The sequence below is a fragment of the Ambystoma mexicanum genome, chromosome 9, assembly GCF_040938575.1.
Source record: "Ambystoma mexicanum isolate Mex_15411 chromosome 9, UKY_AmexF1_1, whole genome shotgun sequence".
NCBI classification, from domain to species: Eukaryota; Metazoa; Chordata; class Amphibia; order Caudata; family Ambystomatidae; genus Ambystoma; species Ambystoma mexicanum.
The window spans coordinates 436,892,953-436,907,146 of NC_090931.1; the positions used below are offsets into that span (position 1 = coordinate 436,892,953).

A 14,194-nucleotide genomic window follows, 5' to 3' on the forward strand; every position below is an offset into this window, starting at 1 on the left:
TTAACATTAACAATATTGGCTAAATTCAGGAGAACACAAGAGACCAATTTCTTTTTTTGCTCTCAGAACGGGATATTTTAACAGAGCATGATGACCTTCAATATCAGGAAATAGATGCCATTTTTTAATCCACAGATTCGAAGTTGGATTCTTTATTGGTCCGAGAATCACCATGTTGCTTTATTTTACAATGCAGAAATACAAACAATATAAATCGCTTGCACTATTGTATTCTGAAATGTCGATTTAGCTAAACGTTCAGGCGCATACATTATTTCTTGGCTCCTACAACTGTTTGGCTGGTAGCCAAGGACCCTCACGGTAAAAGGTTAGCATAGAGAACCAGCATTAGCTCAAAGCAAATACAATAAAAGAAGTTGTCACACATGATGTGCCATAGAGATGTATCTAATACAGCTGGATTAAAAAAGATGGTAGGACAAAACTAAGGAATATTGTATTTTGACAATTCCAATGTATGGAAAACTGAACTCTTCTATTTCAAATGAACATGTATACTAACGCAAAAACTTTCTATAATCAAACTCATCTTACCATCAAACCAGTCGATGGCTGCTTTTGCTGAAGGTGGATCATCAAATGAAACTGTTGCTTCTCCTTTCGATTTGCCGGTTTCTTTGTCAGAATAGAGATTTATCATGGGCAGTCCGGTCTTCTTGTTGGTCTGAAATAGGGTACACATATTTACTTAGCTTTCTGCACATTGCATACACATACTTTTATTTCATCACTAACACACATTAAGGTAAATGTAGTAATAAACACCTATGAACACCACAGACAAGAAAAAAAGAATTTGGTCCTTTAAACATTGCACATTACTCACTGGTTAAATGTAGATACACTGCTGTTTTGATGGACATTCTTAAACTGACTCCCAGTGAATCCCCAGTCAAGTTCTGCTTTTTGCCCTCATGGCTCACCAGCCTCATTTATCCCCCCGTTTAATCCTCAACTTTCTCTGGGGAGTAAAAAGAGGACTTCCAAGTGAGCATGCCCCAAAGGTACCCCAATACAATCAGCTTTCTCAAGCAGGTCACAGTGCTGGGTTCCTTGCGCACGTTTAATGGCTAGTGGCAGCTCTGTGTTTTTGGAAGCCTGTATATGCTGTTGCAATCAAGTTTAAGTGTCCCAGGCAATTCTCTCAATCACTGGAGTCACACATTATTTTCAATGACTCGGATTACATTTTGTTTACATTAGACAAACTGTAGAAAATGATGCCTTCAAAGAAATGTGGGATTTTCACATTAGTTGCAACAGAACTAGCAAACAAAGGGCGTTGTAAGAGCAGACATCAATTAATACAAGTATTATAAAACACGTGCACATCTTAATTGTAAACAGTAACCAAGCTTGGTGCCATCAGTTTTAGTATGTGAACCATCTTCCTTGTTTGTGCTGGGATTGAAGCACCCAACGGTCAACAAGTTTCAATGTAAGGGGTTGAGGCCTCGTTTCTCTTCATCTTTCTGGGCAAAACATTCAGTGCACAGTCCAATCACAAAGTGCTCAAACATGAAAAATATTTTAAGCATACTGTTATCAGGAGCACACTGGCATTCATCCAACTGTTAATTACACAATTTACATATGAGAAAACTCCTTCTTTGTAGCATCATGAGTATATCCCAGACCACCCAATCTGACACTCCTGGCCTGGTGCACCACTTGTAGATTTAAAATCGTCCCTTCTCTAAAATCCCATCGCATTACTGTTTAGGAACCTTATGCCAATATTGGGCACTCATATTGCACATTGAGAGTGGCCTGACAAACCTATAAATGAAAGGGAACATTTTTCATTATAAATCCAACCTTTTAGCATTTAATCACCTATTCTCACTGAACTGATGAATAATTTAGCATTCACCAAAATTTGTTTAGACAGCAAATAAGTAAAAATACATTGCAACATATATACAACTCACCGTTAGGCCACCTCGTTGGGTAACAAGGTACTTTTAAATTACTTTAGCACAGACCCATCCATGAAAGGCCATCTTTAAAGTAGAACAACAAGTTACTTACCCCCGATAACGTTTTCGACTGGATGTTCCTCCAACGTATTCCTCATCTTTGACATGTAGCGTCCAGTTTCGGCTGCTTTGGAAATTTTCTGGCAGAGGGTGCCCTACATCGATGGCTTCGAGTCGATGTCCCTCAAAGGCCTCCGTCGAGGGTGACGTAATCTGAGGTTATAAGTAGCACACACGGCGCCCGTTGCCCCAGTTCTGTTTTTTCCCCACCTCGTGTAGCAGAACTGCCCAGAAAGCGGTCCTTGTTGGAACGAAAGCTGTAATAGCATGGGAAATTCTACAGAGGGGCAGGATGGGAGGGTGATGAGGAATACGTTGGAGGAACATCCAGTCGAAAGAATGTTACCAGGGGTAATTTGTTCTTCGAATGGATTGTGTCCTCCAACGTATTACTAATCTTCGACAGGCTCTCAAAGTAGTATCCACAATTGGAGGAGGGTGAAGAATTTTAGATGTTTTTCAAAAGGCAGAGTAAAGTACTGCCTTACCAAAAGCAACATGCTGAGCATGGGAAGTATCCAGAAAAAATACTTAGTAAACATGTGTATTGAAGACCATGTTGCAGCATCACAGATGTTTTTAATTAGGGCTGTCGAAGTGGCCATGCCTCTGGTGGAATAAGCATGCAAGCCCTCAGGAGGGACCTTGCCTGCCAACCTATAACATTCAGAAATAGTGAGGATGATCCACCTAGACAAAGGTCGGTTTACAAACAGCCTGGCCTAAGCTTATGTCCCGTATACTACACAAAGCGCTGGTCGTCCACTCTCACTTTGGACATTCCGGAAATATAAAAGCTTAATGTTCTCTTAGGGTCCAACCTATGTAGCCTTTCTTCTTCCTTACTAGGATGCGGAGCAGGATAGAAGGCTGGTAGCACAATACTCTGACTTAAATGAAAGTCAGAAACTACCTTCGGTAGGAAGGAGGGTCTAACCCTTAACACCACCCTGTCCTTTTGGAATATAGTAAAGGGTGGCTTGGAAGAAAGTGCCTGCAACTCGCTCACTCTACGTGCAGATGTAATAGCAACCAATAGTATAGTCTTAAAGGTCAACACAACCTCAATGTACATGCGTGCATTGGTTCAAATGGAGCATCCATCAGAAACTTTAAGACCAAATTAAGGTCCCAAAAACGGAACCTGAAAAGTAGATGGAAGGAACGCATTTGTGATCCCTTTTAGAAACTCAGTAACGAGTGGGATCTCGAAATGAGAGCATTACTCGGAAGAGCGCTGCTAGGTACACCCTTGTGCGCTAATGAAAGCAAAAGGGATAGAACATCCAGGGTCAAACACTGAAAAGGATTAACATTCTTTTCTCTGCACCAGTCGTAAAACTTATTACAACGGCAGAGACTTAGTTGCTGGCTGCCTGACCGAAAGCAACACCTCCATCACGTCACTCGGGAGGTCCCAATCCTTATATCTCAACCTTTCAGAAGCAAAGCGTGATGGTTGAGAGTTTTAACCTCTGGATGGAGAACCTGAACTTCCTCTCACAAGAGAAGATCCTCTTTGTGAAAGACGTATCGTAGCACAGATGGATATGTCCAGAAGGTCAGGTTCGCACAGTCTCCTGGCCCAATCCGGAGCAATGAGGATCATGTGGGTCCCCAACAGTCTTAACATCCTAAGAATTTGAGGAATGACGGTGAGGAAACGCATGCAGTATTGAGAATACACAATCCACCACAAACTAGTCTCCTAGAGCTCCTCTTGGGGGAAATTCCCTTGAGCAGTACCGCTCACACTTGCAGTTGGTACCGGTTGCGAACAGAACCACTTGAGGGGTTCTCTAAGATCTTGCTAGTTCCCACTCGTGGGAGACTGCACTCTGCCTGCTCAGAGCGTCCGCCTATGTTCTCCACTCCGGCCTGGTGAACTGCCGCCTGGGAGATTCCTACTTGAATAGCCCAGTACCAGAGCTGCTTTGCCTCTGCACAGTGGTAGTGACCTTATGCCTCTTCTCGTTGAGGTAATGCATGGCCACCGTGTTGTCCGTCATTATCAGGACATTTTTTCCCTGTACAGACGGCAAAAAAAGCCCTCAGCGCTAGCCTGATTGGCCGCAGCTCCAGAAGATTGATGTGTAGTTTGGACTCCGATGGAGACCAACGACCGCTGACAGATCGTTGGCATGAGCTCCCCACCCTGTTAGTGAGGCATCCTTCACTACAGTCATCTCCGTCATGACTGCCAAAAGTGTTCTCTCTTCATTAGATTTTCCTTGCAGGCCCACCACAGAAGATCCTGTGAGACTTGGACTGGAATTTGAAGGAGATCCGACATCTTCCCTGATAATTGGGACCATTGTGTTCTGAGAGCCCATTGAATCTCATCCTGAGGCGTGCCTCTGGCACCAGAAAAATGTATGCCATGAGGCCAAGCAATCTCATAAACTCCCAAGGCCGGAAGACACTGGGCACTCTGGAATTTGGTTACCATCTGTAGAATGTCTTGAGCCCTCACCGTGGGTGGCGAGCACTTTCTCAAGCATGTGTCTAATATAGCCCGATGTAGTGGAGCTGTTGGGAAGGTTTCATATGGGACTTAGGGAGAAGCCAAGTCTGTGAAGGGTGGGGCAGGCAACATTGAGATGATCCACAGCTTGTCCGGGAGAACGTGCCATGATCAACCAGTCGTTCAGATAGGGGTAGACATGAATCCCCCCTCTCCTGAGATGCGCTGCCACCACCGAAATAAGTTTGGTGAAAACCCTTGGGCGGACGTCTTCCCAAATGGCAGGACTCAAAACTGATAATGCGAGCCGCCAATGGCGATCCTCTGGTATTTTCTCTGCTTCAGATGGATTGGCACATGAAAATAAGCATCCTGAAGGTCCAATGACACCAACCAATCCTGAAGTTGGAGGGCCTGAAGGATCTCAGAAAGAGTGACCATCTTTAACGGGTCCATCCTGAGGAACTTGTTAAAGTATCTCAAGTCCAAGATGGGTCTCAGTCCCAGTCCTTTTTGGGAATCAAAAAAATATGGGGAATACAAACATGTGTTCCTCTCCGCCAGAGGAACTTGTTCTAGAGTGCCTTTCTCTAGCAGGGTCAATATTTCCCTGGATCCAGAAGTCTGATTCCCTGGTGGATTGTTCTGAGGCATCGTTATAGTAAGGCAGTAACCGTGGGCTATTGTTTCCAGAGCCCAAGCATCTGAAGTAATTCTTCTAGATGCTGAGACAGCCTGCCCAACACTGGCGAGTTGTGACAAGGCCTCAGAGCGGTTTTGAAGTGGCTACTGCAGAGGCCGATGATGGAGGCTGCTGCTTGAGCGGACTTGGCCTCTTTGACTGGCCATACCTCTCACCCTTCCAAATTAGTAGTGAAAAGATCTACCCCTCCACTGCTGTCCACCAGGACGAAAAGGCTGAGGTTGCCGAACAGCTGCAACTAAAGACTTGGCAGCTGCTTTAGAGGTCTGCAACTTCTCAAAGCTCTCATCAGCCTTGCTGCCAAAAAGATGAGATCCGTCAAATGGCATGTTCAGAAGCCTAGCCTGCACATCAGGTGCAAATCTTGATTACCGCAACCACGCAAACCTGCGTATCACAGTGCTCGTAGCCATGGATCTGCTTACGCAATCTGCAATATCCAACCCAGACTGAAGGGACTCGCACATGCCCTTCTTAATAGCCAGGAAGCCGTCCCTTTCATCCCCTTTGGGAATACGCTCCGACGCCATAGATATGCACTCCCACAGTGTACGAAAATGTAGCCAAGACACAAGTGGAGTTGACGGACGCCAATGCCATACTCCAAGCTGTAAATACCCTGCATGTCCACCCATCCATGCGCTTATCGTCCCCATCAGGAAGGAAGGAACAAGTTACTTACCTGTAACTGTTGTTCTCCAGCATGGGTCTGGCATGGATTCACATGCTCATGAATATTCCCCGTCGTCAGGCTGGGAATCCTCGGTAAAGAAAAAACCAGTATCAGTTTCGTTTCTGATCTGTCTTTCGTAGTAATAACCAATCACTGGTCTCTGCGTCATACTGACCACAGCCAATGACTGCCCTCTACCTAAGCACCGCCTCTGGCAGCCATCTTCAGATTTGGAAGCACGTGAAGTGGCAGTATGACCAAGTGAAGAGCCGCAGAGGGGTAGGCGGGAGGGTTCGCATGTGAATCCATGCCAGACCCATGCTGGAGAACAACAGTTACAGGTAAGTAACTTGTTCCTTCTCCAGCATGGGGTCTGGCATGGATTCACATGCTCATGAATAAAGAATACATAGCAGTACACACATGCACAACCACGGGAGGTGGCAAAGGCTCAACATTAAGCATCACATCAAACTCAACATTAAGCATCTTACCTCCTCACCAGGCTCACCTCAGGCGAACAGGTTGCGCAGCACTGCTTGGCCGACCCTGGACTCCTCCCTGGAATCCCGGTCGACGCAGTAGAATTTCGTGAAGGTGTGCGTCGACCTCCACGTAGCAGCCCTGCATATGTCCAGCAGGGGCACACCAGATAGGAACGCCGTGGTAGCTGCGATCGCTCTGGTGGAATGGGCTCTCGGACGGCCAGGCAGCGGTCGGTTTGCCAACCGGTGACAGTACATGATACAGCCGGAGAGCCATCTGGAGATGGAAGCCTTCGAGAGAGCCTTCCCCTGATTGACAGGTCCAAAGTTCACAAAGAGTTGTGACGTCTTCCGAAAACCTTTCGTGCGGTCCACGTAGAACTTCAGCGCTCTAGCTACATCCAGCGAGTGCAAAGTCCTCTCAGCCGGCGACAAAGGCGACGGGAAGAACACAGGTAACACCAAGGGTTCGTTGAGATGAAAGTCCGACGGTACCTTGGGCATGAAGGAGGGGTGCGTCCTGAGCACTACCCTCGTGTCGTGGAAAGTCAAGTACGGGGCCTTGCAGGAAAGGGCCTGGATCTCTCCCACTCGTCGTGCGGAGGTGATGGCCACGAGAAAAGCTGTTTTCCACGATAGAAACTTCAACGGGGCCGAGTGCAGAGGCTCGAACGGAGGTCCCATGAGCTTGGTCAGCACCACGTTGAGCTCCCACGCCGGGGCCGGAGCCTTCACCGGCGGGAACGATCTGAACAGTCCCTTCATGAACTCTTTCACCAGACGATGAGACCACAAGGACGTCCGGCCCGTGGTTCTGGTGTACCGGGAGATCGCAGCAAGATGAATCTTGATGGACGCGTGTGCCAGACCAGCTTTGGCCAGCGTCAGCAGGTACGGCAGTACTTGGGGAGCCGTAATCCGTAGAGGGTTAATCTTCTGTGCGTGGCACCAGACAGAGAACCTCTTCCATTTGTGTCCGTAGCATTTAAGAGTCGAGGACGCCCTGGCCTTTGCAAGAACCTCTCTGCAATCGGCCGGTATGTCGTATCCTCCAAACTCTAGCGCTGCAGGAGCCAGGCCTGCAAGTTCAGCGACTTCGGGTCGTGGTGGAGGATGGCGCCTCCTTCCCTGGAGAGTAGATCCGCGTCCGCCGGCAGCTTGATTGGCGGGGACGCCGACAAGTCCAGAAGGTCCGGGAACCATATCTGCCTCGGCCACGCAGGTGCGACGAGGATCATCCTGCACCGTGACCTCTTGAGCTGGTTGACGAGCCGGATTAGCAGAGGCAAGGGAGGGAACGCGTAGAGGAACAGGCCCTCCCAGGGGAACGAGAAAGCATCGCCCATGCTCCTCGTCTGGGGAAACCTGCTGGCGAACCTCCGGCACTTGGTGTTCGTCGCCGTCGCGAACAGGTCGATCTGGGGTGTGCCCCACCGTCGGAAGAGGCGATCCACCAGATCCTGCCGTAGTTCCCACTCGTGGCACGAGCGCAGCTCCCTGCTGAGTGAGTCGGTGATGGTGTTTTTTATCCCTGCCAGATGAAACGGCACCAGAAGAATCCCTTGGGCGACGGCCCAATGCCACAGGTCCTGCGCCTCCTTGGACAGCGCTGGGGACCTGGTTCCGCCCTGTTTGCTGATGTAAAACATGGTGGTGGTGTTGTCGGTGAAGATCCTCACCACCTTGCCCTTGAGGGACGGAAGGAAGGACCTGAGGGCCCAAAACACTGCACGGAGCTCCAGGACGTTGATATGCAGGGACTTCTCCGTCGGGAGCCAGAGTCCCCTTGCGTGCAGATTTTCGGTGTGCGCTCCCCACCCTTCTAGGGAGGCATCCGTGGTCACAGTCACCTGGTGGGCTGGGGTCTGGAAGTCCATGCCCGCCGTCAGATGCGCGCGGGTGCCCCACCACCGTATCGCTCGTCGGAAACTCTCGTCGAGCTTGATCCTTTCCTCGAAGCTGCCCGTCGTCTGGATCCAGCGCGCATCCAGGAATTCTTGCAACGGGCGCATCCGGAGCCTGCACATGGGAATGAGGTAGATGCAGGAAGACATCATCCCGAGGAGGGACTTGATGGACCTCACCTTGGCCGCGTCGGCCACCAACATCCGTTGCACCTTGCCCAAGATGGTCCTGGTCCTCTCCTCCGACGGGGAGGCCAGAAGGGACACTGTGTCGAGCCTCGCTCCCAGAAACAGTGCGACTTGCGCGGGCACCAGGTGGGATTTGGCGTAGTTCACGGAGAATCCCAGGTCCGTGAGGAGTTGGACGGTCCTTGCCGTGTGGGCCACGGCGAGCTCCCTCGTCTTGGCGCGGATGAGCCAGTCGTCCAGGTAGGGGTAGACGTGAATCCCCTCGCGGCGCAGCTGCGCCGCCACCGGTGCGAGGCACTTGGTGAAAACCCTGGGTGCCGACCGTAGTCCGAAGGGAAGGGCTTTGAACTGGTAATGACGCCCTTGGACCACGAATCTGAGGAATTTTCGGTGCCCCTTTAGGATGGGAATGTGGAAGTAGGCATCCTCCAAATCCAACGACGATAGGAAGTCTCCTTCCTCCAGCTGACCCAGGACGTGCTGGAGGGTGACCATCCGGAACTTCTGCGCCTTGATGAACTTGTTCAGGCGTCGCAGGTCCAGGATGGGGCGCCATCCTCCCGTCTTCTTCTTCACGAGGAAGTATCGCGAGTAGACTCCGGAGCCCCGAAGCCTCTTTGGGACGAGTTCGATGGCGCCCTTTCTGAGCATCGCCTTTACCTCCAGGAGAAGTTGAGGGACGTGAAGTTCTTTCCTGGCCACGGGGGGGACGCGCGGGCACCTTCTTTGAAACTCGAGCGCGTGGCCCCGGGCCAGGGCGTCCAGCACCCAACGGTCGGTGGAGATGGACTCCCACACGCTGACGAAGCCCGCCAGCCGGCCTCCCACCGGGGTGCTTCGGTGGGGGCCCGACCCCACGGCCGGTTCAAACCTGCTTGGACGCGGCCTTGCCGCCTTGGCCTCCTTGGCGACGACGGCGGGGTCCGCCAGACTTGCCTCGTCCTCTGTAGGCCTCTTGCGACGACGAGCGGGCCGCTTGACGGTAGGAAGCGAAACCGCCGCCGGAACCTTTGGAGGCGCCCTTGCCTCCGCCGCTCCGAAAGGGCGTCCGCCGTTGCTGCAGTACTCCAAGGGCCCGGGCCGTCTCAGTATCCGCCTTGATGGCCTGAAGGGAATCGTCCACTGTCTTCCCAAACAGGTTGTTCCCGTCGAAGGGCATGTCCAGGACCCTGGTCTGGACGTCCTGCCGAAAGTCCGTAGCCTTGAGCCATCCACGACGTCGAAGGCAAACGCCGTTGCCCATCTGGCGGAACCCAGTGTCGGCGATGTCCGTCGCCACGGTGATGGCGTGGTCCGAGGCCACCTCACCTTCCTGCAGGATCTCAAGGGCCTCCGCCCTCTTGTCGTCCGGCAGAAAATCCAGCAGGGGAGCTATCTTGTACCAGAGTTCCCTGTCGTAGCGGGCCACGATAGCCAAGGCGTTGGCCGCTTTAATGGTCGTCGCCGCCGACGAGATGACTCTACGTCCCATGGCATCCAATTTCTTTCCCTCGCCGTCCGGCGGGGAAGTCGACGTGGAGGCCGCACCCCCCCCCCGCTTTCTTCCTGGCTGCCGCGGAGACGACGGAGTCCGGGGTAGGCTGCGCCCGGAGGCATAGGGGGGCCGAGTCCGGGACCCGGTACTTTTTCTCGTACCGGTCTCTTTTCGCTGGCGTCGTGGAAGGGTTCTTGAGGAGGGAAAGGCCCTCATCCCAAATGTCGTCCAACAGAGGCACTGCGAGGATCGTGGCTTCCTCTTGGCCTCGCACCGTTGGTAAAGGAAGCCTTCCTTTTTCTTCTCCTCAGGGCAGAGTTGGAAAAGCTCGGATGCCCTGGCGATCATTGAGTGGAACGATCCAATCTCGTCGGGCGGAGAAGCCCTGGTGGGAGGCGACGACGGAAAATCCTCGTCGTATGCCTCGTCGTCCGTACCCGTCGCTGCCGTGTCAGTCCCCGTATCATCCCCTCGGGTGGACGGGGAGGAGGGCTGGACGGGGCGCGACGGTTGAAAAGGAGGCGGTGGATGGATCCTTCTTTTCTTGGTAGGGGGAACACCAGAAGGTCCCGGTTCTGGATCCCCCGACGGGAGAGGTTCCTCCGTCGGTAAAGGTAGTCTCGTCCTTATCTCGGAGCATAAGGACTGTATAGCCAACAAAATGGCCGCTGAGTTGTCTTGCGGCGCTGGCAAAGGGGAATCCGACGGGCGAGCAGGGGCCCCGTCGGTATCCTCGACGATGTCGTCGTCGTCACCTGCGTCGGGGCCCATTCCGACGGGCTGGTCTTGTTCCACGCCTAGGCCGTGGCTTAAGACCTCGATCAGCTCCTCTTCTGAGGTTGAGGCCGAATCTACGACGACGCCCTGCCCCCCCTTCTTCTTCCCCACGGAGGGTTTCACGGGGGTCCTATCGATGGGCACAAAAGAAGACTCCCTCCGAGGAGGCAGGGAGATTCTGGGCCCCGAGGCCGCCACCACTGGTGCAGCCTCCACAGGCTGGGCCAGGGCCGCCGCGACCGTTTCGATAGAGGGCTTGGTCGAATGGATCAAGGCCTTCACCACCTTAGGTGCGCTCACCGCCTTATCCTTGAGGGAGGGGGAACTGCCACGCTCCTCCTCTGCCATAGAGCTCGACCGGGGCCTCTCCAGGAGCTTCGCCGGGTGCTCGGCCTTCCTCTTACCCGACCCAGAGCGTTGGCTCGTGGTTGATGGTGCCGGGGAGGGTGCGCCCTGCCTGGCGCCCGTAGAGCCCGACCGTTCGGCGCTCCCGGTGCCAGCGGACTCGCGGTGCTTGGCCTTATGTTGGGCCCCCGTCGCCGGGGCGCCCTCAAAGGTCTTAGAAGACCGCTCAGATTTCTTCTTCTCGCCAGACGGGCTCTTACCCTCCAGCCAGCTGGCGAGACGTTGATGGCGGTCCTTCATGGTCCGTTCCGACATGTTGCCGCAAAACGCACAGTCCTTCTCCACGTGCGTCTTGTCCCCATGAAGGCAGTAAAGGCAGAAAGAGTGTTCGTCCTCCTTGAAGACGTTCTGCAGCTGGCATCCAGGGCAGGCCCTGAACAGCTTTCCGGGCGTCGAGCTTCCCTTCTCCTGGGCCATCTCCGAGACCGGGCCTGAGAAGCTTCTGGAGTCCTCCGAAGCGTAGCTCGACGAAATCTTCACCCTTGAGGGGTACAGATGAATCCGACACGGGTCCCCGTTGATCGGATGTAGAATCGGTGGAGCTTGAGGCTCTTTTGACCGAAAGAATCGAAGTTTTTGTGAAAAAGCGCGAAAAAAATAGCACTAACGCTCGAGAGCAATAGCACGAGGATCCCAACACATGAACGTGCGGTAAAAATCTGAAGATGGCTGCCAGAGGCGGTGCTTAGGTAGAGGGCAGTCATTGGCTGTGGTCAGTATGACGCAGAGACCAGTGATTGGTTATTACTACGAAAGACAGATCAGAAACGAAACTGATACTGGTTTTTTCTTTACCGAGGATTCCCAGCCTGACGACGGGGAATATTCATGAGCATGTGAATCCATGCCAGACCCCATGCTGGAGAAGGTAGGGTACACTGCCTGTTTCGATGTAGTCATGGCAGCCTGGTCCACCAGACTCTCCGGAGTAAGGCGAATTGACGGGTAGCCTGGGGTCTCTACTGGAGGGGCGGTATTTTCTGGTAAGAGACTTGTTCACCACCAGATTAGTCTCTGGGGTCTCCAATTCCTGGCCACCTTTTTTGCAGAGCCACATGGAATGGTTAAACAGGATCTGTGTAGGCGGACCATTGTCCAAAATGTCCATAAGGATCATCCTGATCATAATGTACAGGAAGCCTAGACCAGCCCAGATATTCCCCAACTCTCGACATAGGTTGCCTGTAAGAGGAGCCAGCATGCTCCCCTGGGTTGGGTTTGCCGAACTCCAGCTCAGAAGTGTCTATACCACTAGCATTATGCAAGGACTCACAGAGATCCGGCAATCCTACTCTCCTCCGAAAGGAGGCATTCAGGTACATTAGGGGTCCTCCTCATCCGAATGTTGCTTCTCAAAAATGGAAGGGAGGTACTTTTAAAAATCCTTTTTCGGGAGAGAGGAACACATTTTGTCAGGTGTAGTACCCAGAGGCTGCACAGTCTTCGACAGACTTATTAACCGCCTTTTTCTGGAGGATCTACAGTCACAGGTAACTGTGCCGGGAAAATTGGCACAGACAACGCCGATGGCGTCAGCTTTGAAGGTCTGACCGGGGTGGAAGACCTGATAGGCACCATCCACGGGCGTGACGCGGATGTCTTCAAATGTTTGGAAGGTTTTGATGGTGTCGAAGACCTTGACCTTTCTCCACGGCTCGATTGATCCTTAGAAACCTTAACCGAATGGGACCGCGAGAGCTCTTGATGTGGATCACGCCACTTACCCGGGCTGGAGGGCGAGCGAGTATCCGGCGGAGACAGCTCCCTGCCAGCTTCCACAGAAGGCGCAGACAGAGCTTTGCCCTGTTTATCAAAAATCTTAAGCATCTCCACATGGAATGCTTCCCATTCTGCCGGTGTTGATTTCTTGGACGGGCATCTCATCCCCCGCGGGGGTGTCGCCTGAAGACTAAGGCGACCGGCAGTTCCTTTGCCTCGAACGCTTCGACGAGGACGAGTGGCGGGAACCACAACGTGACCTTGAGCACTTACCCTTCTTCCTCTGCAGAGTCACCTCTCGAATCATCGGTCGAAGGCCTAGCAGGTCAGGATGTATGGGGCTTGGACACCTTGCCTACCTTAAGCTTCCCCTTTCATTCCCTCAAGGCCTTCCAGGTCATAGACTGGCATTTGGAGCAGGTATTTGCATCATGGCCCTCGCCAAGGCACCACAGGCAGACTCGATGCGGGTCTGTGATAGACATCTTGGAGCTGCGGTCCCGGCATTTCTTGAATCCAGACCGAAGTGTTGTCTGCGTTGAAGACGAGGACATATGGAAAACTAACTAGCAAATCCTTTAGAAGTACAAGGCGTGCTTAGTTTCACAAAGCAAACAGGTTTGTGGAAAAACGGAACTGAGGCAACTGGTGCCAAAACTGGACACTACATGTCAAAGATGAGGAATACAGTGAGGACACAATCCATTCAAAAAAAAGATGAACATACACTGAGGTTAGGCCTTGTGATCAGGCAAATAATACCAAGGGATCCTGGTTATGTCCCTATTCCTACCAGGTAGTCAAATTATCAACCGCTTGCCCGGTACCCATTTTGAGACCAGGTCGGAACAAACAGGACACGCATTTTCTTGAGACTTTGCCATCCCTATGGCTGCTCCCACACATTTGTGATTTATGTTGCATTATGTTTGTATACACTGATATGTATTGATAAGAGGCTTGTGCTGTGAAACATGCTGTAATTCTGCCATCTCTTTTGACTTGCTTTTGATGCTTTGCCTTTTTTGAAACACAATATTATCGGATGTGTTAGATTAGACTGCCGCTTCTGCCATTGATCCATACTGGTTTTTTGATACCCTGGTTGAGCCATGACCATTCTGATGCAGGGACAATGTTTTTGTGTATGCAGTCTTCTCTCCACTATCTGAGCCTAAGCCCACAACCAGTGCAGCATTACGACGCTCAGCCACCAAAGACTCACACCTTTGAAACGCACCGTACAGGTAAGAGATTGTGGTCACTGCACGTACCCTGCAGCACGATTCGGCTCCATGTTTTAGTATATGTCTGCGCATAGATTTGCCACTTAGTGTCCTT

The 14,194-nt window shown here is 51.9% G+C and overlaps 1 protein-coding gene across 5 annotated transcripts in view; it reads right to left on the minus strand.

Moving 5' to 3' along the window:
• LOC138488148 (TATA-binding protein-associated factor 2N-like) overlaps positions 1–14,194 on the minus strand; it is a 530,913-nt gene that overhangs the window by 225,750 nt on the left and 290,969 nt on the right. For all 5 annotated transcript variants that reach the window (XM_069614929.1, XM_069614927.1, XM_069614926.1 and 2 more), the window contains one exon: positions 556–685. In XM_069614929.1, the coding sequence (XP_069471030.1) occupies positions 556–685 (130 nt within the window). The remainder of the gene's footprint in view (positions 1–555; positions 686–14,194) is intronic.